The 24,271-nt window shown below is 47.7% G+C and overlaps 1 protein-coding gene across 1 annotated transcript; it reads left to right on the plus strand.

The window, feature by feature from the left end:
• RAB40B (RAB40B, member RAS oncogene family) lies at positions 1–23,621 on the plus strand. Its single transcript, XM_006886119.1, has 6 exons — positions 1–192; positions 19,498–19,558; positions 20,958–21,018; positions 21,624–21,701; positions 21,875–22,097; positions 23,362–23,621. The coding sequence occupies exons 1-6, from the start codon at positions 24–26 to the stop codon at positions 23,619–23,621; spliced, it is 852 nt and encodes a 283-aa protein (XP_006886181.1). The 5' UTR covers positions 1–23.
• The last annotated feature ends 650 nt before the right edge of the window (positions 23,622–24,271 follow it).

The following is a 24,271-nucleotide window of genomic DNA, read 5'->3' on the forward strand; positions in this document are numbered from 1 at the left end:
TGGCCGCTCCGCGTGGGCCGGGCATGGCGCGGGGCGCGGAACGCGGCACGATGAGCGCGCTGGGTAGCCCAGTGCGGGCCTACGACTTTCTGCTCAAGTTCCTGCTGGTGGGCGACAGCGACGTGGGCAAGGGTGAGATCCTGGCCAGCCTGCAGGACGGCGCTGCCGAGTCCCCATATGGCCACCCGGCAGGTGAGCAAGCCAGGGAGCAGAGGTGAGGGCGCTGGGCGCGAGGCCCAAAGCCAAGGGATTGGGGCTGGGGAGTGGAGTCAGGAGCCCAGGGACGAGGAGGCCGAAGGACTAGACTGAGGAACCACTGACCCTGAACCGGGGGCGCAGGACCAGGTACCTGCTGTCTGGGCCCCGGGACGAGGGCCCGGGGTGCGGAGCTGGGGACGAGCGGTAAGAGATCAATGGCTGGTGGAGAGGGACCAGGACACCGGGTTGGGAGCCTGGAGCGTGTGCAGGATTCGAGGTGCAGCGTCAGGAGCGCGGGCGAGGGACTGTGACGGGGCCACGGGGCCCGGGGCGCTAGGCCGGGAACACGGGCTTAGCTGGACTGTACGTTGCTGGATTGGCCGACCTGAGAACGATGGCGCTGTAGGGCATCGAGGACTGGGCAAGGACCGTAGGCGGGCCTGATGAGCTCGGGCTGTGCGCACCGCCTTTGGAGAAGCCGCTTGGCCTGTGCGCACCAGGGCGGGGAAATGGAGCAGCCAACAGAGCCCGCCGTGTCTTGAGGCCTGGCTGTAGTCGGGACCGAAGTCGTGGTGGGAGCATTTGGAGCTGAGTGTAGAGATGGCAGGCCCGCCTGTGGGTTGGGAGGGGCGCGAAGGAGGACTCTGGAGGAAGAGGGCCAAGTCATCTCCAGCATCCCCCCTGGTCTGAGGGCCTCCTCTCCTGGTGGACAGGCCTGGGAAAGGGAGGTGTCCAGGGGTCGGGAAAGGGCCCCCCTCTGAAAGCAGAGAGCTTGGGCAGCAAAGGGATGGGAGCTGGATGCCAGCTGTCTTACCCCAGCAGTGGTCTGGAGCGGTAGCCAGCAGAGGTGCCCAGAGCATGGACAGCAGCTGCATGAGGATCCTGTGAGCCCCCAGAAGGTGAGGAGTGAGAAAGAAGTGAGCAGTGCAGTCCAGAGAGACTGCAGAAGGGATGGTGAGGGCAGCCACCTCCCACCCTCCTTTACTTACCAGGGAAGAGTTAGCTTTGTGTGATAGCTTCCAGGCTACAAGTGCAGGAGGCGCTGTTCTCCTGGAGGTAGGAACCTCGGAGCCTGGTTCTCTTTCCATTCTCTGTGCATCCGGGGTTTGCAATTGATGCCTGAGTTCCCAGAGCCCAGGGAGTCAGAACTTATACAAACAGAGCCTTCCCAGTGTCAAGCCAACCCAACCAGAACCTGACACAGGTGAGGGAAACAGGCGGGAAGGGGGGCACCCAGGACAAAGATCTCAGAGCAGGAATCCATGCCTTTGGGTATTTGGGGGTGGAGACCTTTAAGATATGGATTTAGTGTTGTTAGGTGCCATTGAGTCAAATACAACCTCTCCCAACCATATGAACAACAGACCAGAAACCTATCCTATCTTTTGCCGTCCCCACACTTCCTGACACACTAGAGCCCCTTGTAGCGGTCACTATGTCAATCCATCTGGTTGAGGGTCTTCCTCTCCTTTGTGGGCCTTTTGTCTTTCCAAGCATGATGTCCCTTTCCAAGGAATAGCCTCTCCTGGTGACGTGTTCACGGTGTGTGAGACGGAGCTTTTCCATCTTTGCCTCCAAGAAGCACACTGGCTGCACCTTCTCCAAGACATACTTGTTCTTTTGGCAGCCTGTGAGATGTGCAGTACTCTTTCCTAACACCACAGTTGAAAGGCATCACTTCTTACTCATCATCCTTATTCATTGTCCAATTGTCAAATGCATAGCAAGTGATCAGAAAGGACTGAATCAAACACATGTCCTCAAACTGACATCATTACTCCTCAATACTCGGGAAAGATCCCTAACTGCAGACTTTCCCAGTGCAGTAAGTCTCCTGATTTCCTAACTTCTGGGACCCAGGGTGTTGATTATGGATCCAAGTGAGATGAAGTTGTTGACAGTTTTAGTCTTTTCTCCATCTATCATGATATTGCCTGTTAGTCCAGTGGTAAGAATTTTTGTTTTCTTGACATTGAGATGCAATCCATATTGAAGGCTGTATTCTTTGATCTTCTGCAACAAGTGTTTTAAGTCCTACTCATTTTCAGCAAACAAGGTTGTGTCATCTGCATAACATAGGTTATTGATGAGTCTTCCTTTTTTTTTAACATATGCACCTTTTCTTTTTTTAATGTTTTTTCCTTTATTTTTTTTATTATTATTTTGTGTGTGTGTGTGTCTGTGTACTGTCAGGTCAGATCTGACTGGTACAGGAGGAGATTGTCCCTCCTTTCCCGGCAGAGCATCTGGTGGATTCGAACCATGCTTCTCTGGGATTGCAGTGCAGCTTCTTGCCAGTAGGCCACCAGAGCTCCCCTGAGTCTTCCTTTTTTTAAATTTTTTTCTTCATAGAGAATAATTTGTTCAGGATACAGCTTGAATAGGTTTAGGGAGAGAATACAACCCCAAAACACTTCCCTTCTTAATGTTAAACCATGCAGTGTTCCCTTGCTCTGTGTAGGTATAGATTTCACATGAGCATAGTTAAGTGCTCTGGGATTTCCATTCTTCATGATGTTAAACATAACTTATTACGATCCACACACTCAAATGCCTTTGTGTAGTCAGTAAAGCATAAATAGACATTCTTCTTGTATTCTTTCTTTTCAGCCAGGATCCATCTGACATCAGCAATGATATTCTTAGAGCCATGGCCTCTTCTAAGTTCTGTTTGAACTTCTGACAGTTCCCTGTCTATGTACTCTTCTAGCTGTTTTTGAATGATCTGCAGCAGTGTTTTGTTTGCGTGCAATATTAATGATACTGTTCAGTAGTTTCCACATTCTGTTGGATCACCTTTCTTGAGAATGGAAACAAATATGGACTTCTTCCAATCTGTTAGCTTGATAGCTGTCCTCCAAATTTCCTGGTGTAAACTTATCGACACTAGTACAATTTCCAGAGTCAGTTCTGACATACATTTTGGCGTGGTTCCCCCCCCTTTTGTTGCCATCTTTTGTAGTAACTGTTTGCTCTCTTCATGGATGATATCCTTGATGTCATCCCACAACTTATCTGATCTTTGACCATCGGTGTTCAGTGCTTCAAACCTATTCTTAAGATGATTTGGGGCAAAACCTCACCCAGAGAGTAGACAGCAGGAGCTTGAGGGGACTAGATCCTGTAATATGGATTTAGGAGGGTCATAGTATGATGCAAATTGACCTGAGCAGTGAAGGACGGAGTGAATTGGGATGTGGTCCCTGACAGATGATCACACCTGAATAGGAAAGACGATGTGGGGATCCAAGAATTAGGATTTCACGTCAGCCTGAGGCTCCAGGAAAATAAGAGGACATCAGGTGTCTTACAGATGAACCTGGTGGTGCACTTCTCTGACCACCAGCAGGGGAGTGCTAAGGAACCCACTTCTCTGCACACTTGAAGCCACCACCAGCTGAAAGCCACTCTGCACAGTGTGTCCCTGTCTGCCTGTCTGGATGACTTGAGACACTGCAGAAAAGAACCAATTCCAGGGTTGTGCCTTTTGGCATCTCCCTCTACTGGACGAGCCCCTTAGGATTCAGAAAGACAGTATGCAAACTCAGAAGAAGTTGAATTAACTCTGATTTTAGAAAACTGACATGTTTCTATTTGAAACACTGTTGTTTGCTCCCAGCACTGACCCTTTGCCACTTTCCTTCCTCTCCCCTCCTGCCCCCCTGTGCTGCTGTTTGTGGGTTTGGAACACTCGCTGCGGACTGCACTGTCACTGTTCATCATGATGGTCCGTCTGGAGGAGTGCTGTGCTCACCAGTCCCGTCACACTCGCTACGCCTGGGAGTCTTTACTTTGCTGTGCCTCCTTATCTGCTGCCTCTTATCTTAAAAAGGGCTCGCATGTGCTGTGTCTCCTGAACTCTGTCATATTGGAGCATGTTTGCGGGCTGTCTTGCTCTTGGACTGTCTTGCCAGTATGAGATTCTCTGGTGCTAGAGTACTTCCCCAGCACTTTGTGATTCTCATTCCACAATGCAACCATCCCTCTGGACTGTCATGAAGTCTGAAGTCAGCCTGGAATTTCCCTTTTCTTCCTGAATTTCTGAAGACTCTTTTCTTTTGGTGTCGGATTTCATTAGCCTAACCCTAACCCAATCAGAGCTGAACATCTTTTGTAGACTGCCTGATACAGTTTGTTCAATAACTTATAGATTGTTTTTTCCCAGTTCAGCTTTTCACAGGTGTACAATTTTGACAGCAGTTACAATCATCATCTGGGTAATCTTACCCTTATTGTGATTTTTGCAGATATAGTTATATATATTTTAGAGACATTTAGTTTGCCATGTTTTTAAAGCATTTTTGTTATTTGTGTTACACTACTTTGAAGACACTAATTATACTACATTCCTATGGATGTTGTAAGAGTTACCACAAGTCTAGTGGCTTAAATCACAAATTCACCATCTTGCTGTTCTCAGAGTCAGAAGGCCACCTGGTTCCTCTAGGACCTGGCAGGGCTGCCTTCTTCTCTACAGGCTCCAGAAAGAACGTGTTTTTTGCCTCCTTCAGCTTTAGAGGCCTCTGCATCCCTCTGCTCTGAGACTCCCTGTACCCCTTGGCTCCCAGCCCCCCTGAACTCAGCTCCCAACCCCCCCTCTACCACTTACCTCCCACTGACTCTTCTCCTTCTTGTATCTCCTTTTAAGGACCATTGTAATTACACTGAGCTACTTTGATAATCTAGGATAATCTTCCTATTATAAAGCAAGTGGATTAGGAAAACTAAGCCCATAGCAGTCAAGTCAATTCTGGTCTGTAGCGACCCTGCAGGACAGAGAATTATGGTCTGCCATATCCTTCTTGCACATAGCAGCTGGTAGACTCAAATCACTGACCATCCCTCCGATAAACAGCTGAATGTCCAACCATCATGGCTTATTAAAACCAAACTCATTTCTGTTGAGTTGCTTCAGACTCATAATCACCCCATTAAATCAGTTCCATCTGAAGCCTTAATTCTCCTTTGCCATGGAACCTAACACAGCCACCAAAGCCATCAGCTTTAATGATCAGGCATGTACCTCCTCAGGAAGCCACCAATTGTCCCCATGTTGAATCGTCTTTGTCTCAAATATTTATTCACTTCTCCCAAATTGCTTCAGTCTTCTTGTTTTCAGTTCTGCATTTCTGCATCATTTCAAATATTTTCTTTTTGTGAATGATTTTTATTTTAACAAACTGTTCGTAACTTTTGCATGTATTCATTTATTCAGTAATGATTTTGTTTTGGTCTCTAGTTTGTTCCTTGATTTTTAGAAGTTTCTTTTTTTAAAGTTTATTTCTAAAAGAACTCATTTCCATTTTTTTAGGCCACACCAAACAATCCTATTGTTTATGAAAGACTGCAAGTTAAATGTACCATGAGCAGTAACTAGTTAACAGTCAACTGACTGAGAAATATCTTTGAGTTGACCAAAGCAGCCCAAAGCAAGGAAGATGTTTTTGAGAAAAATGTCCTGAAGGGCTTGGGTTCAGTGACACCTCCACTAAGATCTCGGAAACTAGGTGAGTCCAGTGGCTTCCCAGTGAATGCAGATTACTCTAGACAGGGCTTGTAGAACTCAGCATTGATGCACTTCCATTTTTTAGAAAACCTTCTGATGTCCTCTTCTTATCAAGCTTTCTCATTGCAAGAAACAATTAGGATGACTTTTCCGGTTCTTTTCTTTCAAGTTTGGTTCTTTGTCTCTCCTTCCTGTTCTCCTCTCCATCTTCCTGCCCATGTAAACCTTTCTCTGTACCCATAAGAAGGGGGTTCTGGTGACATGGTTGGTAAGGAGTTGAGCTGCTAACCCAAAGATGGTTTGAATGTACCTGAAGCCGTTGGCAGGAAGATAGGCATTCTCCTCTCGTGCTACTTCTGTTATTGTTGCTTTTAAGAGCTATTGAGTCTGCTATCACTCATAGCAATCCTCTAAGTAATCGGTCTGAATCCTGCCCCATCCTGCGCCTGTTTGTCATCTCCAGTCCACTCAAGTCCACCGTTAGAGTCACTGAGTCAACCATCTCATTGAAGGTCTTCCTTTCCTTTGCTGACCCCCTGCCTGTCCAGATGTGATGTCCTTTTTCAAGGACTGACCCCTCCTAACAATATACCCAAAGTATGTATTCTACTTGCCTCCAAGGAGCACTCTGGCTGCACATTTTCCAAGACATACTTGTTTATCTTTTTTTACTATTCAGCACTGTTCTCCAACACCACAACTCAAAGATATCAATTCTTCTTTTATTCTTATTCATTGTCCAACCTTCAAATGTATATTAAGTAATCGACAAGACCACGGCTTGGATCAGGCATCTTAGTCTTTAGGCCAGAATTGTTGTCCTTAGTTCTCTGGAGAGGTACTTGAAGAATTTTCCCAGCGCAGTGCATCTTTTGATTTCCTGACTACTGGTGCCAAGTGTGTTGGCTATGAATCCAAGTAAGATGAAATCAATGTCAACTTCAACTTCAATCATTTCTCCATCTATCTTGCTGTTGCCCATCTGTCGGGTGGTAAGGATTTTTGTTTTCTTAAGATTGAGATACAATCCATATTGAAGGCTGCAGTGTTTGATCTTCTCCAACAAGAACTTCAAATTCTCCTTTCTTTTGGTGAGCAAAGTTGTGTCATGTGCATAAAGCAGACTGTTTATAAATCTTCCTCCAATCCTGATACACACTCTTCTTTGTACAGTCCAGCTTCTTCAGATCTGCTCAGCAGATAGATCAAATAGGCATGAAGATTTATACCCTTAAAAAAACCACTGAATTTTCATCCACAAGTCTGTTCTGACAACAATGAATTGGGAATTTATTTTATGCATGTAAAGGAGCCCTGATGGTACAGTGTTTAATACTTACTGCTCACTAAAAGGTCAGCCGTTCAAATTTCCAAGCTGCTCTTTAGGAGAAAGATGTAGCAGTGAGTTTAGGGAAAAATTATAGCTTTTCAACCCTTTGGGGAAGTTCATCTCTGTCACAAAGGGTGATACGACCTGATGACAATAGACAAGGGGAACATACATGGAGGAAAGTTAACTTACAATGCACAATTCAATGAGTTGTCACAAAGTTTACAAACCTATGTAACCAGCCCCTAGATTAAGTACCAGCAGCCCTCACCCTTCCACAGGCTCCCTCAGCATCATTAGTCTCCTGAGTGTGACCAGCGTGGGGTGAGTTCTCTGTCAGACAGGACGTGCTCTTCTTATGAGGAGAGCCTCAGGGTCTGGCTTCTCCCTGGTCTCCAAAGGGTGTGCTTCCGGCATCAGCTGCAACTGTCCCTCCTCTCACTGTGGTATAGTCTGTTACTCTTCTTTTGTTTGTGATGAGGGAAGGTGGAAGGGCTGATGCTCAATGCTGTGTTCTCACACCCCTGGTCGCTGCAGACCAGGAGAGTCACCCTTGTCTTGCGTTTTTGCCTGCTGGGAACACCTGTCTCATGTCTGTGTCTGTCCAGGGCTCAGCTTGGTAACTGCGAGGCCAGTGTGCGGGAAGAATCCTGTGGGTTACGTTAATCAGCCCAGGGGAGGTGAGTCACAGCCCCCTCCCCTGGTCACACTGTAAGAGTGGCCACTCGAGATGCTCTCAGCCATTTCCCTAGCTGCCCTTGGACCTGTCAGCTGGGAGGTTTGGATGCCTTTGGAGAGTGTTCCTCTTTGCTGCACCCCAAGACTGTCCTAGCCACCCGAAGTGTGGCCTGTCTGATGGCTGAGTGTGCGCCCACACTGTCTCACAGATGACACTTGAAAATGGCGTGAGGGACGTCAGATCCGGCAGGATGTGTGTGAGCTCTGCCCGGCTCCTTGCTGTGTCGTTCTCTTGCTGGTGTGAATTCCTGGGCCACGTGGCCACTCTGCCAGCCTCCCATGGGCATGGCTTGGTGTCAAGTGTCACCATAGTCTGTCATGGCCTTGCCACTTGCTTCTACTTCATGGGTCTGCCATCCTGTGGTCACATGGCTGAAGGCACATCTGGGCATCGTGACGGCTGGGCAGACAGGAATGCGCGTCGATGGGATGCTGACAGTGGAACCTGACTTCATCTGAGAACTGCTGACCAGAGAGACTGAGGGCATGGTATGGATGCTTGGCTTCGAGTCTGACCGGCTCTCCAAACAGGCGGTGCCTCAGCACTGCTGGGGGCATGGGCTGGCTCTGGGCATGCTGTCCACCTGAAACCACCTGCATGGATGGCAATCTGTTAGGAGATGTCCCTGTGAGTTTCTGGGTAGAGGTGGCATGATCATGTTCTGGATTTTCTTGCTGGTAGCTGTTATAAGCCATGGTCCAGCCTCCTGTTGACTCGCAGTGACCCTGCAGGACAGGCTCAGCTGCCATGGGGTCTCCAGGACAGTTGTGTCTGTGAAGCACTCTGCCTTGAACTTGTGTGGATTCAGCTTCACCTCCAAGCTGTCCTCGAGTTGGTTCCCCTAGAACATCCCTCTGCTGGCCTGACCCTCTGAACTTTGATGGAGGAGCTTGACCATCTGTAGTGGCTGATGGATTCAAACCTGTGACCTTTCAGTCAGCAGCCTGACATGTTACACTTTACCCCCCAGAGCTCCTTTCCAGCCTCCTCCACGCTAATAATTAACCAGCCACCCTCCCCCAGCTGTGACTCAACCACAGTGCTCATGACGTGCCATCAACTGGGGTTATTTATACTGTGATTCGTGACAGGGATGGTACTTTGTTTTATGAACAAGGAAGGCATGTCACAGAGCTAGGATTGTCAGCACACAGTGAACTGTCCACCCTGATATGTAAAGCTAAAGGGGTTCTTTTAGCACCAAAGTAAGTTGATGGTACAAAGTAGTTCTGGGGTCCCCTGGGTCAGTTGGCTTTAGGGTCTTCTGGGAGTCAGTGTGTCTCTGGGGTCCCCTGGGTCAGTGTGGCTTTAGTGTCTTCTGGGGATCAGTGTGTCTCTGGGGTCCTCTGGGTCAGTGTGGCTGTAGGGGCGGAGGCAGATGTTACTGTTCTCTGCCACCCAGAGACACTTGGCAGAAAAGCCTGATGATCTCCAAGGGCACAGTCCTGCTCTGTTGAGCCCACTGAACCTGTTTTCAGGTGGTCACTCCTTTAAAGGACAGTATCAGGGGTGTTGGTGCACTCGCCTGGAATGGCCTATGCTAGTTCCAGAGCATTCATTCCATCCCCACCAGAAACCCATAGTCTACCAGTGTCCAGCTGGCCCAAGTCCTTGATCTGTGACAGTCTGAGACAACCATGGTCATGTCACGATTCCACAAATAATGATTCTATTTACACAAGCGAGCTATGTCTCGGTGGGCACATGCCTTTGTCTGTGCCCTGGAAGCAGGTGGTGGCGGGCTGGAAATAGATCAGTGAGTTCTTACCCATCGGGCGGAGCGGCAAGTGTCAGGAGAAGCTCAGCATTTGACTTTTCACTTTTCCCCAGAAGGTTTAAAATTATCTCCTCTGCCTCTGTGGCTGTGACTCACAAGGCGGAGGGGCCCTCCCAGCTGCCGGCTGTGTGGGAGCCAGGGCCCCCTTCTTTGCTCTGAGGAGCAGGTTCCAGGTGCAATGGCCCAGTGAGTACAGCTTGTCCCTGTCACAGCACCATCACCATCGTCAAATGGTCACATGTTCATGAACCTGATGGCGTCACAGAGAGAACACACACCGCCTGTGGTGTGATGCAGGACTCAGGAGAGGAGAAACGGGGTGTTCTATGAAAAGGAGTGGTGCTGGCCACAGAGGCTCAGAGCAGAGGCTGTGTGAGAGCACTTTCTTCAATACAATTTCTATTTCAGAGAAAACAGAATGCTTAAAGGAGCAATGGTTGCTCTGGACCTGGTGTCCAGACTTCAGGGTAGTTCTTAGGGAAAGATGGAAGGTCCTGGATCCAAATAAGACATGGCCCACAGCACACACACCATTACAGGTCTGCACATGGCAGACCTCAGCTGAGAGTCCCTCCGAGTTCCATCACACCATGTCCATGTCAACCTCGAGGACTAATGTCCTGGGCCCACCATCAACATGAGTCCCATTCAGGTAACCTGGATGCCTGGTTCTGGAGGAACTGGAGATGGACACAAAGGTGGTGGAAGTGGGGTTCTGCCTACTGTTGTCTTCTTTCTAGAACCAGCTGCACGGGCCCAGTCACTGCTGCTTTGACAAGAGTGGTCATCTTGAGAGGACATGCACCTCAGTATAGACTGTGGTGGCTGATAATTAGCTCATTATTACCCAGTTTGACTTTCTTTTAATACTTATTTCTGTGGTCAGATCCCGGGAGGTGGAGGTCCTTATCTCTGCTTGGGGAGTGTTAAAATTTCTCTTCTGTGACCGTCCCATTCCATCCTTTGCAGACAGACTTCTCTGTTCTCTCTCCAGTCAAGAGGCTCCTGGGTTTTCTTTTTGGTGGAATATTTTGGTGTGGACTACACTACACACAAGTGAGACCAACTCAGCAGAATAGATGGTACTGCTTCTCGTTTCGGTAACGTCACCCTGTCGCAGGCAGGGCTGCATTCAGGGGGCTCCAGTACCACCAGGGACCCCTTTTCTGTCTTTCGTGCAGTGTGTGTCGTCTCGATTTTCTTCTGCTTGATTAATTCTCCACACTACCTTCCAGAGTACAGAGTGACAGATCCCTTTTAACCCTGGGGGTCACTCTGCTGCCACCAGATCCAGTGTTTGCAAATGTCCTCTGCAGAAAAGAAGCGCAATGGTGCATTGTTTAGAAACCTGGAGATTCACAGCCAATGCATGAGGAATAAATACAGAGCAGGGGAGTGCCTGGTAGGGTCAGACCTGTGTGCCTCACCTGGGCCTTTGGGAGGAGTCAACACTCAGGACACACGTGGTCAGTTGCAACAACATGAAGCCAGGGCACTGGCAGGAGTGAAGCTGGTTGACCACACTACCGTTGACAGACAGTTAATACCCCGAGTATCAGCTGTGGGTCTGCACCAGCTAGGGTTAGCCAGGCTGAAGCTGGCCAATATTGGGTTCCAAATAAACCCCAAGTGTGCAGTTGTCCTGGCACTCAGTTCAGAATCACATGTCAGGGAAAATAAGTATTCCTACAATAAGCTTAAAGTTTTTAGAATACATCTATATCTATATCTCTAACTATACCATTTTGTAAAACAGGTGAAGAAACTGAGAGTAAGCAAAGGAGTTTTTATTGGGGCTCTCAGACGAGGTTCACTGTCCCAGACTGGAGAGGGGCAGGATGGGTCAGGGAAGTCGTGGAAGTGAGTGAACAGGCTTTTAACGGCTCGATGGGAAGGGGCCATCTCTTGGCAGAGGAAGTGGTCGTGGAGCTCGCTGATTGACTGTGGCTGTTGTAAGCAGGTAGGTTGCTGCCTGGGAATGAGTCAGCCCTGCAGGCCTAGCAATACCTGTACCTATCTATGTTGTTGTTGTGTTGTTATGTGCTATCAAGTCATTTGCGACTCATAGCGACCCTATGTACAAGAGCTCTAAACGCTGATCTATCCTGTGCCAACCTCGCTGTCTCAAATGCACTTATTCCCAACTCTCCAGTCACAGAATTGATCCATCTCATTGAAGGTCTTCCTCTCCTTCGCCGCCCCTCCACTCTGCCAAACATGATGTCCCTCTCCAAGGACCAGTCCCTCCTTACAACATGCCCAAAGTATGTCAGACAAAGCTTCAGAATCCTTGACTCCAAGGAGCATTCCGGCTTCACCTTCTCCAGGACAAACCTATTTATTCTAGCAGTCCATGGTATATTTAACACTCTTCTCCAGCACCACAGTTCAAAGGCATCAATTCTCTTTCTATCAACAGCCTCTAGAAGAAAAGAAATTATCAAGACAAGAGTTGAAATCAATGAGATAGAAAACAGAAAAACAATTGAAACCATCAATAAGACCAGGAGATGGTTTTTTGAAAGAGTTAAAATTTACAAACCACTGGCAAACTTAACAAAAGGAAATAAAAAAGAGAAGACACAGATAACTTCGGTAAGAAATGACGGAGGTGATGTCACGACAGAACCAGATGAAATTAAATAGATAATATCTGAATACTATGAAAAGCTATACTCTAATAAATATGAAAACCTTGAGGAAATGGACAAATTCCTTGAAACTCTGCTCAGGGCAGGCCATCTTTGGCCCCCGACTCGGGGCGGGCCATCACTGCCCTCTGCTCAGATTGACAGACAGATTTAGAACACTTGAAGAGACCCATCACAAAAGAAGAAAAGGAAAGGGTCATAAAAAGACTTCCCCATAAGAAAAGTCCTAGACCAGATGGCTTCACAGTTGAATTCTACCAAATTATACTTAATTCTACCAATTCTACTTAAACTACTTTTAAAGAATTGAAAAAGAAGGAACACTCTCAAAGTCATTCTATGAAGCAAGCATAACCTTAATACCAAAACCAGGCAAAGATATTACCAGGAAAGAAAACTACAGTCCAGTATCTCTCATGAATATAGATGCAAAAATCCTTAACAAAATCCAAGCCAATATAATCCAAAAGTACATAAAAAAAAATTCACCATGACCAAGTGGGATTCATAACAGATGTGCAAGGATGGTTCAACATAAGAAAAACAATCAATATAAGTCACCATATTAACAAAGTAAATAATAATAAGAGGCAGTCGTCAGAACAGAGCAAGGAAACACTGCATGGTTCAAAATTGGGAAGGGCGTACGCCAGGCGTGTGTCCTGTCTCCATACCTTTTCAACCTGTATGCAGAACAGATTATCCGGAAGGCTGGGCTGTATGAGGAGGAATGTGGGGTCAAGATTGGTGGAAGATCTATCAACAATCTGTGATATGCAGATGACACAACACTGGTTACTGAAACTGAGGAGGACCTGAAGAGCTTGCTGCAGAGGGTCAAGGACTGCAGCCTTCAGTATGGATTGAGGCTCAATGTCAAGAAGACAAAGATTCTCACCACTGAACCAATTGGCAGCATGAGGATGGATGGTGAAAAGATTGAGAGTGTTCACAGCTTTAGTTTACTTGGCTCCACAGTCAACACTCTTGGCACCTACGTAGCCAGGAAATTAAAAGATGTATTGCAATGGGAGAGTCTGCTGTTAGGGACCTCTCCAAAGTGCTGAAGAGCAATGGTATCTCTCTAGAGACTAAGGTGCATCTGATACAGGCCATGCCATGGTCTTTGCAATCACCTTGTTATGCATCAGAGAATTGGACAATGACTAGGGAGGATAGAAGGAGAATTGATGCCTTTGAGCTGTGGTGCTGGAGAAGAGTATTGATGGTACCATGGACTGCTAGGAAAACAAACAGATTCATCCTGGAAAGGGTCATACCAGGAAGCTCCTTGGAGGCAAGAATTCTGAGGGACAGTGCAGGAGGGGAAGGCCCTCTATGAGGTGGATTGATTTTGTACATAGGGTCACTATGAGTCGCAAGAGACTCAACGCCACATAACAACAACAACAACAGCAAATAACAAGAACCATATGATCTTAAGCATTTGATGCAGAAAAGGTATTTGATAAAACCCAACACCCTTCCTGATTGACACTCAGCAGAATTTGAATAGAAGGAAATTTCCTCAACATAGTGAAAAGTGCAAAACCAAGAGCCAATATCATTCTCAATACAGAAAGACTAAAAGCATTTTCCTTGTGAACAGGGACCGTACAAGGATGCCCACTGTTACCACTTCTATTCAATATTTTATTGGAAGTGCTTGCTAAGGCAAAACAACAAGAGAAGGAAATAAAAGGCATCCAGCTCATCAAAGAGATAATTAAACTATTGTTATATGCAGATCATATGATAGTGTACTCAGAAAATCCTAAGGACTCAACAAAATAACTGTTAGAGCTAGTAGGCAAATTTAGTAGAGTGGCAGGATATAAAATCAATATCCAAAAATCAGTGAGATTTCTCTAAAGTAACCAAGAGAACTCAGAGAAGGAAAGCAGGGAAGCAATATCATTTACAATAGCCAACCACAAACTGAGATATTTGGGAGTGAACTGAATTAGAGACACCAAAGACCTGTGCAAAGAAAACTACAGAGCATTTCTATGAGACACAATAAAAGACCTAAAGAAATGGAAAAATGTGCCCTGTTCATGGATAAGAAGACTCAATATCATGAAAATTACAATCCTACCAAAAGCAATCTACATGTTCAACACAATCCCGATACAGAAAGCAAATTCATTTTTCAAGGAGATCAAAAGGGAAATTTTCAATTTATTTGGAGAGAAAAGAGACTCCAAATAAGCAAAACACTTTTGAGAAACAAAAATGAAGTGGGAGACATAGTACTCCCTGACCTCAAAACTCATGGGGGTGGGGGAGCTCTGGTGGCCTAGGGGCAAGAAGCTGTACTGCAGTCCCAAAGGTTGTTGTTGTTATGTGCCATCAAGTTGTTTGTGACTCATAGCGACCCTATGTACAACAGCCCTAAACCGTGCTCTAGCCTGTGCCAATCTCATTGCCTCTGACACACCCATCCCGATTACCCCAGTCACTGAATCAATCCACCTCATAGAGGGTCTTCCCCTCCTGCGCTGTCCCTCTATTCTACCCAGCATGATGTCCCTCTCCAAAGACCTCTCCAAAGTATGTCAGACGAAGCCACCAGATGCCCTGCCGGAGAAGGAGGGATAATTTCCTCCTGTACCAGTCAGATCTGATTTGATGGTACATGCACAAAAAAAATAATAAAAATTTTTTTAAAAAGTTAAAAAAAACACATGGGGGTGACGGAAATGGGAAGAACTTGGTCTGAAAAACAATGTATTAGAATTTTGTAAATAAACTAGTATTTTCTGAAAAAAAACCAAAACAAAACAAAAACCAACCAAAAAACCCAAAACCTACCAAACCTTCTACACAGTGGTAATAACCAAAACAGCATGGTACTGGTACAATTACAGGCACATAGACCAATGGAAGAGAAGTAAGAACCCAGAAATAGACCCAGCTGTCTATGGTCCACTGATACTCGACAAAGAAATAAAATGGGGAAATGACAACCTCTTCAACAAATGGTGCTGGCAAAACTGAACTGCCACCTGCAGAAAGCTAAAACAGGATTCCCATCTCTCACCATACACAAAAAATTACCTCAAGGTAGATCATTCAGAGACTTGGGAGTAAAGCCCAAAACCATAAGTTCATAAGACAAACTGGGCTCAAGCTTAGAAGGCCTATTCTACAGTATAAAGATACTGCCAAATACAGGCAGAAATGTACAATCTGAAGAGGATAAAATTGATGAATGACCTTCTAAAGATTAAATCCCTGTGTGCATAATTTTTTTCCCAACAGGGTGAAAAGAAAACTTACTGACTGGGAACAAGCATTTGGCAATGCCATCTCAGACAAGAGTCTCATAACGAAAGTTTATTGAATACTCTTGGGCCTCCACAAGAAAAAGACTGATAACCCAATTACAAAATGGGCAAAAGATGTGGAAAGACTTTACACAGAGGAAGATAATTCAAATGGCAAACAGACACATGAAGAGATGTTCCAAATCACTGGCAATAAGAGAGATGCAAATCAAAACCACAATGAGATACCACCTCACTCCAGTAACAGTGGCAACGTTTAACAGAACAGCAAGTAATAAATATTGGAGAGGATGTGGTGAGATAGGAGCTGTTATACACTATTGGTGGGATTGTAAAATGGTACAACCACTCTGGAAGGCAGTTTTGTGTTTCCTCAAAAAAGCTGAACACAGAATTTCTGTATGACCCAGTTATTCCATTGCTTGGAATAAATATATCCCAAGAAAAGAGAACTGAGGCTCAAACGAAGACTTATACACCAGTGTTCATAGCAGCAGCATTCTCCATTGCAAGAACATGGAAATAGCCCAGATGTCCAACTACAAAAGACTGGCTTGAGAAGTGATGGTATATTCATACAATGGAATACTACACATCACACAGGAGCAATGATTTTGTAAGTTACTACCTAACCTGGGAGAGACTGGAGAGCATTATGTTGAACAAACTAATTCAGTCCCACAAGGACAAATACTGTATAAAACCATTATTGTAGAATGAGTGTGAGAATCCAAGTTGGGGGGCAGGGTGGAAGCAGAGGGTGAGGAAGGGTGGAGCGGAGGTGTTGATTATAGGGTTGCACAATTCAATTTGATGGAGGGGTAAAGGAAATGGGAAGGATATTTTGTAAATAAATCAGTATTTTTTTAAAATCAGTATTTTTTTAAAAAAATCTGTGCTGCTGTTGTTGAGTTTCATTGAGTTGAAACCAACCCATAGCTGACCCTCCAGTGAGTTTTCAGAGGCAGTTAATCACATGAGAGGAGATTACCCATGCTTCTCCCACCGCAACTGGTAGATTCGAACAGCATGCCTTTGGGATTACAGCTCAGCTTCTTACCACTAGGCCTCCAGAGCTCCCTATTGATACATGTGTGTGTGTATATGTATATATATACATATACACACATATATACATATGTCTATTTACACACACACACACACACACACACACACACACACACACACACCTGTAAAAAAGAGCTCTGGTGGCCTAGAGACAAGAGGCTGTGCACAATCCTGAAGGTACACGGTTCAAGGCCACCAACTGCTCTAAGGCTGAAGGATGGGCAGTCTCCTCGTATGCAATTAACTGTCTCTGAAAACCTGCTAGAGGATCAGCTATGGGTCAATTCTGACTCAATGGTACACAACAACAACAACAACATGTACCTATACACATAGCTACCTGTTTAGAGAGGTCCCTAACAGCAGAATTTCCCGTCACAATAAGTCTTTTAATTTCCTGGCTGCTGGTGCCAAGAATGTTGATTGTGGAGCCGAGCAAACTAAACTGTGAACAATCTCAATCTCTTCACCATCCATCCTGATGCTGCCAATTGGTCCAGTGATGAGAATCTTTGTCTTCTTGACATTGAGCCTCAATCCATATTGAAGGCTGCAGTCCTTGACCCTATGCAGCAAGCATTTCAGGTCCTCCTCAGTTTTAACAAGCAGGGTTGTGTCATCTGCCTAACACAGATTGTTGATAGATCTTCCACCAATCCTGATGCCACATTTCTCCTCATAGAGCCCAGCCTCCCGGATGATCTGTTCTGCATACAGGTTGAAAAGGTATGGAGATAGGACACATCCCTGGCGTACGCCCTTCCCAATTTTGAACCATGCAGTGTTTCCTTGCTCTGTTCTGACAACAGTCTCTTGGTTCAAGTATAAGTTTCACATTAGCACGATCAAGTGTTCTGGGATTCCCATTCTTCTCAGAGTCAGCCACAGTTTGTTATGGTCCACACAGTCAAACGCCTTTCCATAATCAATGAAGCACAGATATACATTCCTCTGGTATTCCCTGCTTTTGGCCAAGATCCATCTAACATTAGCTACAATATTCCCTAATACCACGACCCCTTCTAAACCCAGCCTGGCCTTCTGGCAGTTCTCTGCTGATGTGCTGTTCCAGTCGTTTTTGGATAATCTTCAGCAGAATCTTGCTTGCATGTGAAATCAACAATATTGTTCTATAGTTTCCACACTCTGTTGGGTCACCTTTCTTTGGAATGGGAACAAATATAGATCTCTTCCAGTCAGTTGGCCAGGTGGTTGTTCTCCAGATTTCATGACACAACTTCGTGAGCACGTCCAGGGCAGCATCTGTTAGGTGAAATATGTCAATTGGTATACCATCTATTCCTGGGGCTTATCTACCTACGTCTTTATTTCTATATTTACCTGTATATCTATAACTGTATCTTTATATACTTGTGCCTGTATTTACCTGTATATCTGTAACTGTATTTTTATCTGTATATTTATGTGTGTATTAACTGTATCTTTATCTATATACTTATATATATGTCTACCTGTACATCTGTAACTGTATCTCTATGTACCTATATCTATCTTTGTATCTGTAACTGTATCTCTATGTACTTATATCTATTATCTCCCTGTATATCTGTAATTATATCTGTGTATTTATATCTCCCTGTATATCTGTAACTGTATCTCTATGTTCTTATACCTCCCTGTATGTCTGTAACTGTATCTCTATCTATGTACTTATATCTCCCTGTGTACATAACTGTATCTCCATGTACTTACATCTATATCTCTCTGTATATCTGGAACTATATCGCTCAAGGAACTGCAACTACAATCCCAGAGGTGCACGGTTCGAATCCACCAGATGCTCTGCCGGGTAAGGAGGGCCAATCTCCTCCTGTACCAGTCAGATCTGATTTGATGGTACATGCACACAAAAACAATAAAATAAAATTTAAAAAAATTAATTAAAAAATGGAACTATATCACTATGTACTTATATCTATATCTCCCTGTATATCTGTAACTGTATCTTTATCTATGTACTTATTTCTGTATGGTGTACCCATTGTCATTGATTGAACTCTGACTCACAGCAGCTTGTAGGACAGAGGAGAGCAGCCCATGATGTCTCTGAGCCTGTACATCTTTGTGGAAGGGAAGTGAGTGCCTTAGCTTCCTCCTGTGGAGCAGCTGGTGGGTTTGAACCACCAGCCTTTGTTCTACCAGCTGAATGCTTAGCCGCTACTATGAGTGGATTCTGACTTACAGTGGCTTTGAAGAACAGACAAGAACTGCTCATGGGCTTCCCAAGGCTCTGCATCTTCACAGATGCGGCTTCAGGCAACCCTTCTTGTTCCACAGCTCAGAGATCCTCGCGACTCCCCAGGCCCACCCCCACACCTTCTTGCTGCATGTGTGCGCACACAGATGAACCATGTCTGTGTTTCAGTGCTAAGATAATGCCTGGTGCCCACCCCATTGTCCCACTCCCAGGAGAACACCATGGGGACACGGTATATGCTGGAGCTCTTGTGTGAGACCACAGGACTGTGAGAATGAGGGGGCAACAGGAATGGAGACACTAATAGGTTAGCTGTAGCCCCCTACTGACACGCTGACCACTGGCCACTCTGCACTCCTAGAGGCCAGGACCTTGTATCTCTCGGGGCAGAAGGTGAAGAGCCCCAGTCTTCTGACTGCTGGGTGAAGTGTGGGGCGTGGCGTTGTCCTTCCTGAGCAGCATCTGGGGTCTCTTTGAGGGGATACCTGGCCTTCATCCAGCAGGGCGGAGGCATTGGAGGAGGAGCCCCTGTGCAAACCTGAGACTCTCAAGCTGACAGGGGGCATGGCCTGGCAGGCGGGAGTCTGAATGTACCCAGAATATGCTGACAGGGGTCACACACGCATCCTGTGCATCCCAAAGCCGAGGAACCCTTTCTCTCCCGGAGTTTGATATGTGGCAGCCACGTCCATCTAACACTGACCTCTCATGTCATTACAGGTATCGACTACAGGACGACCACCATCCTGCTGGATGGCCGGCGTGTGAAGCTGCAGCTCTGGTAAGAACGGGCTTCCTGGTTCACTCAGAGTCACCCACTACCTGCAGGACCTCAGTGGTATCCCCCTGCAAGCAGCTCCACATGCCCCCTCTCCACTGGTCTCCTCAATCCCTACTCCCAGTGTGTCCATCCACCAGCTGGTCCACTAGGAGGCGCTCGTGAGGAGTCTGGTTCTGCTCTCTGCTGTGTCCTGGGAGGCGCCTGGACCATGCTGGACACTGGAGCCAAGTAAGTGACCCCAGACATGCTCCCTGTTCATTGCAGTCAGGTGAGCACTCTGAGCCCATGATTGCACACACATGTGCATATGCTTATATGCACACGCGACTCACATGTACCTGCACACGCATGGGCACATTGATGCAAGCTTACTCACAGGTGCATGCATTTGTACTTATGTGAACACGTACTGTCAGCACACATGCCCCCAACACACATATGTGCATGGGCATACCACAAGACACATACGTCTGCAAGTGTTTATTTTAATATACGTACACACTATAAACTATATTGTTGTTACTATGCCGTTGAGTCAGAACCGACTCATGGCTGACCCTCCAGTGGATTTTCAGAGGCAATTAATTGCATGAAAGGAGACTGCTCATCTTTCTCCCATGGAACAGCTGATGGATTTGAACTGCATGCCTTCAGGATTGTAATGCAGTTTCTTACTACTAGACCACCAGAGGTCCCTAAGACATATATGTATATGTGTGCACTTATGCATGCTCATATGCATGCGAGTGTGTACATTTTGTAAGACATGCAAAGGTGCACATGCAGTGTGTGCTCACATGCACACACGTGCTGTGACTACCTGCACAGGTGCACACAGTTGTGGGCTCACGTGCACACACGTGCTGTGACTACCTGCACAGGTGCACATGCAGTTGTGAGCTCACAAGCACACACACACACATACACACACACAGTGCTTACCTGAACAGGTGCACACTGCCACTCCTTCACCCTCTCACTGACCTGAGAGAAGTCAGCAAGCTGTCTTGTCTGGATGCTGCTTTCACTCCCTCTCCTGACCCATAAGCAATGATCTCTTGTATGTGGACAAACTCTAGACCTGGAGGTTCCACTGAGGATGGGCTGGGGACTCTACGGGCCCAATATCTCGCCCAGTAAGCAAGGCTGTTATGTCCTTGGGTAGGCTGAAGCATGGGCACACATGGGACACAGAGGTGGTCTCGTCACCAGCCACAGTAACAAGGAAAAGACTTAGCAGAGCCATGCTGTACCTCGCTCTCACCTGTAGGAGACCCCTGGAACAGCACCTGGTCCCCCAAGGACAGTGGATGACTGCCTTGCCTGGACCCAGGCTCCTGAGTGCCGAGCAGCTGGGGGGAGCTGATGCCTTGTTGATGGGCTTCAATGTCTTTTCCAGGGACACGTCGGGACAGGGAAGATTCTGTACCATATTCCGCTCCTACTCGCGGGGTGCACAGGTAACTGAATAAATAGCACTGGCAGTGCACAGCGACCCTCCCCGAGGGAGCCAGAGGGTGAGGCCATGTGAGCAGGCCTGTCAAATGACGTCCAGGCTGGGAATGTGTTGGCTCCCAGCTCTTCTCAGGCTCAGGGATGTGGGTGTGTGCTCACATGTGCAGATGCATGCACACATGTGGGATTGTATGCACATGTCAAAGCATGGCTTTCGTCTCTGCACATGTGTGGATGTCCCCGCATGCCTGCCCACACGTAGTGTGCATGTTTACATGTGCGTGCCCGTCTAGCTGTGCTCACTCATGTACATAGCATGTGGCACCCTTCATGTGCACTGGGAGTGTGTGTGTAACACTCCCTTCACTCTTGTGCAGGGCTCACGTCCCAGAACAACTGAAGGAGTGGGCATGGAAGGTGCCCCTCAGTGTAAAGTTTGGGGTTCATCAGTGCATTTATGAGCATCACTGGACATGTTCATACTCATACAAAGAACGAGAAATGATGTCTTTGGTGCCATAGTGAGCGTGGCTGTGGGGCTGTGGTGTCTGATTGCAGTGGGCAGGGGCCTCCAGCAGTCATGTCCACGTTCGTGGCCTCCTCTTCCTAGGGTGTGATCCTGGTCTACGACATCACAAACCGCTGGTCATTCGATGGAATCAATCGGTGGATCAAGGAGATTGACGAGGTTCGGCCTGTGACACTGTTGCCGAGTTCTGTGTGTCCCCACGGTTTGGCTGCTGGCTCCCTGCTCTGACTGGAGGGTGGCTGGAGGGTGTCTGGGCAGTGCGTGGCCTGTCAGGTATGAGCAGGCATGCCAGCCCCACAGTAATCCACCCCTTGCCTTCCTCTTGCCCCCAGCATGCCCCTGGTGTCCCCAGGATCCTGGTGGGAAACAGGCTGCACTTGGCCTTCAAGCGGCAGGTACCCACTGAGCAAGCCCGGGCCTACGCAGAGCGCCTGGGTGTGACCTTCTTTGAGGTCAGCCCCTTGTGCAACTTCAATGTCACAGAGTCCTTCACGGAGCTGGCCAGGATCGTGCTGCTACGGCATGGGATGGACCGGCTCTGGAGACCCAGCAAGGGTGGGCTTGTGGGAAGCAGGGACAGGGGGTGTTAAGGGGGCTGAAGTGACAGAAGGGCACATGAGGGGCTGGTGGCTGAGCAGGTGAACTTAGGGGGTTATGCAAGGGAGGAGCAGGAGGAGTGGGAACCGGGCAAGTGAACTGAGAAGGCTGAGCAGAGAGTGACACGTGGAGGGCGGGGTTGGCGAGGGAGCCAGGCAGGTGAGCTGAGCGCTGGGGTGGGGGGCGGGCAGGCGGGCTGAGGGTGTTTGGGAGGTGGGCTGAGGGCTTGGGTGTGACAGCTAGGTGGGGTGAGCGTTCAGGTGCTGGGCAGGTGGGCGGAGGGGGGGTCGAGCAGGTGGGCTGAGAGGCAGCGTGCAGGTGGGCTAAGGGCAGGGGGTGCAGGCAGCTGGGCTGAAGGCTGTGGGGGGAAGCACAGTGGTTCTGTGGAGCCAGATGTTGGCATGGGCACTGTCCACCTCTAAAACCCACCAGGGGCCCACTGCCCATGGCTGCTGTGAGGGCCCTCACAAGAAAGGCAGAAGTCTGCACAGGAGACAGCAGGCAACCTCACAGTTTGGGATGGGTTGCCAAGTTGCCGATGGCAGCCCAGGTACTGTTTGAGGTGTTTAGGGTTGTTGTCTAGGGTATGTGGAAGTGCTGTCTCAGGTGTTTGGAGTACTTCCTGAGGTGTTTAGGGGTGCTATCTTAGATATTGGGGTGCTTTCTGAGGTGTTTTGGGAGCTGTCTGGTATATTTATGGGTGCTGTTTGAGGTGGTTTGGAGGCATTGTCAGGGATATTGAAGTATTGAGGTATTTAGGGGTGTTATGAGGGGTGTAGTTTAGGGTAGTGTCTGGTGTATTTAAGGGTGCTTTCTGAGGTGTTTAGGGATGTTGTCTGGGGTGTTAATGCTGTTTGCATGGTATCTGATGTATTGAGGCATACTGTCTGAGGTCATTAGGGGTGTTGTCTAGGTTTTGAGGGGTGTTTTCTGAGTATTTTGGGGTGAGCTATTGTCCCTCACCTGTGTAGGATGGGTGTGGAGCTGGGTGCTCACCCAGAGTCAGGAACTCAGGAAAAGCATAGTGCACAGAATGGGAGCCCCAGGCACTTGGTGTCAGCTGTGTGCGAGGACACTGCAGAGTATGTGTGCAAAGCCCTGGTCTCCTGGGGTGAGGGTGGCACTGCTGTGAGGGGCCTTGGTGACAGAGAAGCAGGGCCCAGGTGGGGCCTAGGGCCCAGGCGGTGTGGACAGCAGGAGCTGACTGTCTGTCCTCCTCCAGTGCCCAGTCTGCAGGAGCTGTGCTGCCGAGCTGTGGTGTCCTGCACACCTGTGCACCTCGTGGACAAGCTCCCACTGCCTGTCGCCTTACGAAGCCACCTCAAATCCTTCTCCATGGCAAACGGCCTCAACGCCCGCATGATGCACGGCCGCTCCTACTCGCTCACTGCCTCCTCACACCGGCGGGGGCTGCGCAAGGCCAGGCCTGCCCGCCCCCGAAGCCCTGCCAAGCGTGGCAGGAGCAGCTGCAAGGTCTCCTAGGTGCAGGTGGGCACCCTGGGCGATGTGCCTGTGGGGATCGCTGCAGTGAGGCTGCAGCTGTCACACGCCCGCTCTGCATGATGCTGTCAGGACGTGTGCTCTGAAGGGGATGTGGCACTGTCTGGTCCCGGCAGCACGTTTTGAATGTTCTCCTTTCACAGCTGCAGCAGAGTTCTCATCAGAATAACTGGTTTTATAATAATGGTGAGATGAGGGCGCTGAGGGGCTTCTGAAGCAGTGTTGGCAAGATGAGTCGGGGCTACGGACGCTGCTGGAGGGGCCCCTTCTAAATCTCCTTTCTGATGTCTGGACGCAGTTCCTGACAGTGACAGGTGCCGAGGTCCCTGTAAGGGTACAGGGGTGCCGGTGATAGGTGTGGAGGTACCTGTGATGGATACAGAGATTCTGTGCAGCTGACCGATCCTGCGTGTGTAAGAAATGGACTCGATAAAGCTTTTGCTATGCTGTTTACTACATTTTGGGATTAATAAGTGGTTTATATGCTTATTTTTCTGTAAATCTATGGGGTTTTGTACAAGATGTTCTACAAGTCATGAAAGTAAATGAAGAAGATAGCTCAAGTTCTGAGAATACTGTCACCATGTTTGCAACAGCTCTGCCTGGGAAATGCCATCCAGGGTTGTCAGGTG

The sequence above is a fragment of the Elephantulus edwardii genome, unplaced genomic scaffold, assembly GCF_000299155.1.
Source record: "Elephantulus edwardii isolate Elephantulus edwardi_28Jun2011 unplaced genomic scaffold, EleEdw1.0 scaffold00048, whole genome shotgun sequence".
Classification (NCBI taxonomy): domain Eukaryota; kingdom Metazoa; phylum Chordata; class Mammalia; order Macroscelidea; family Macroscelididae; genus Elephantulus; species Elephantulus edwardii.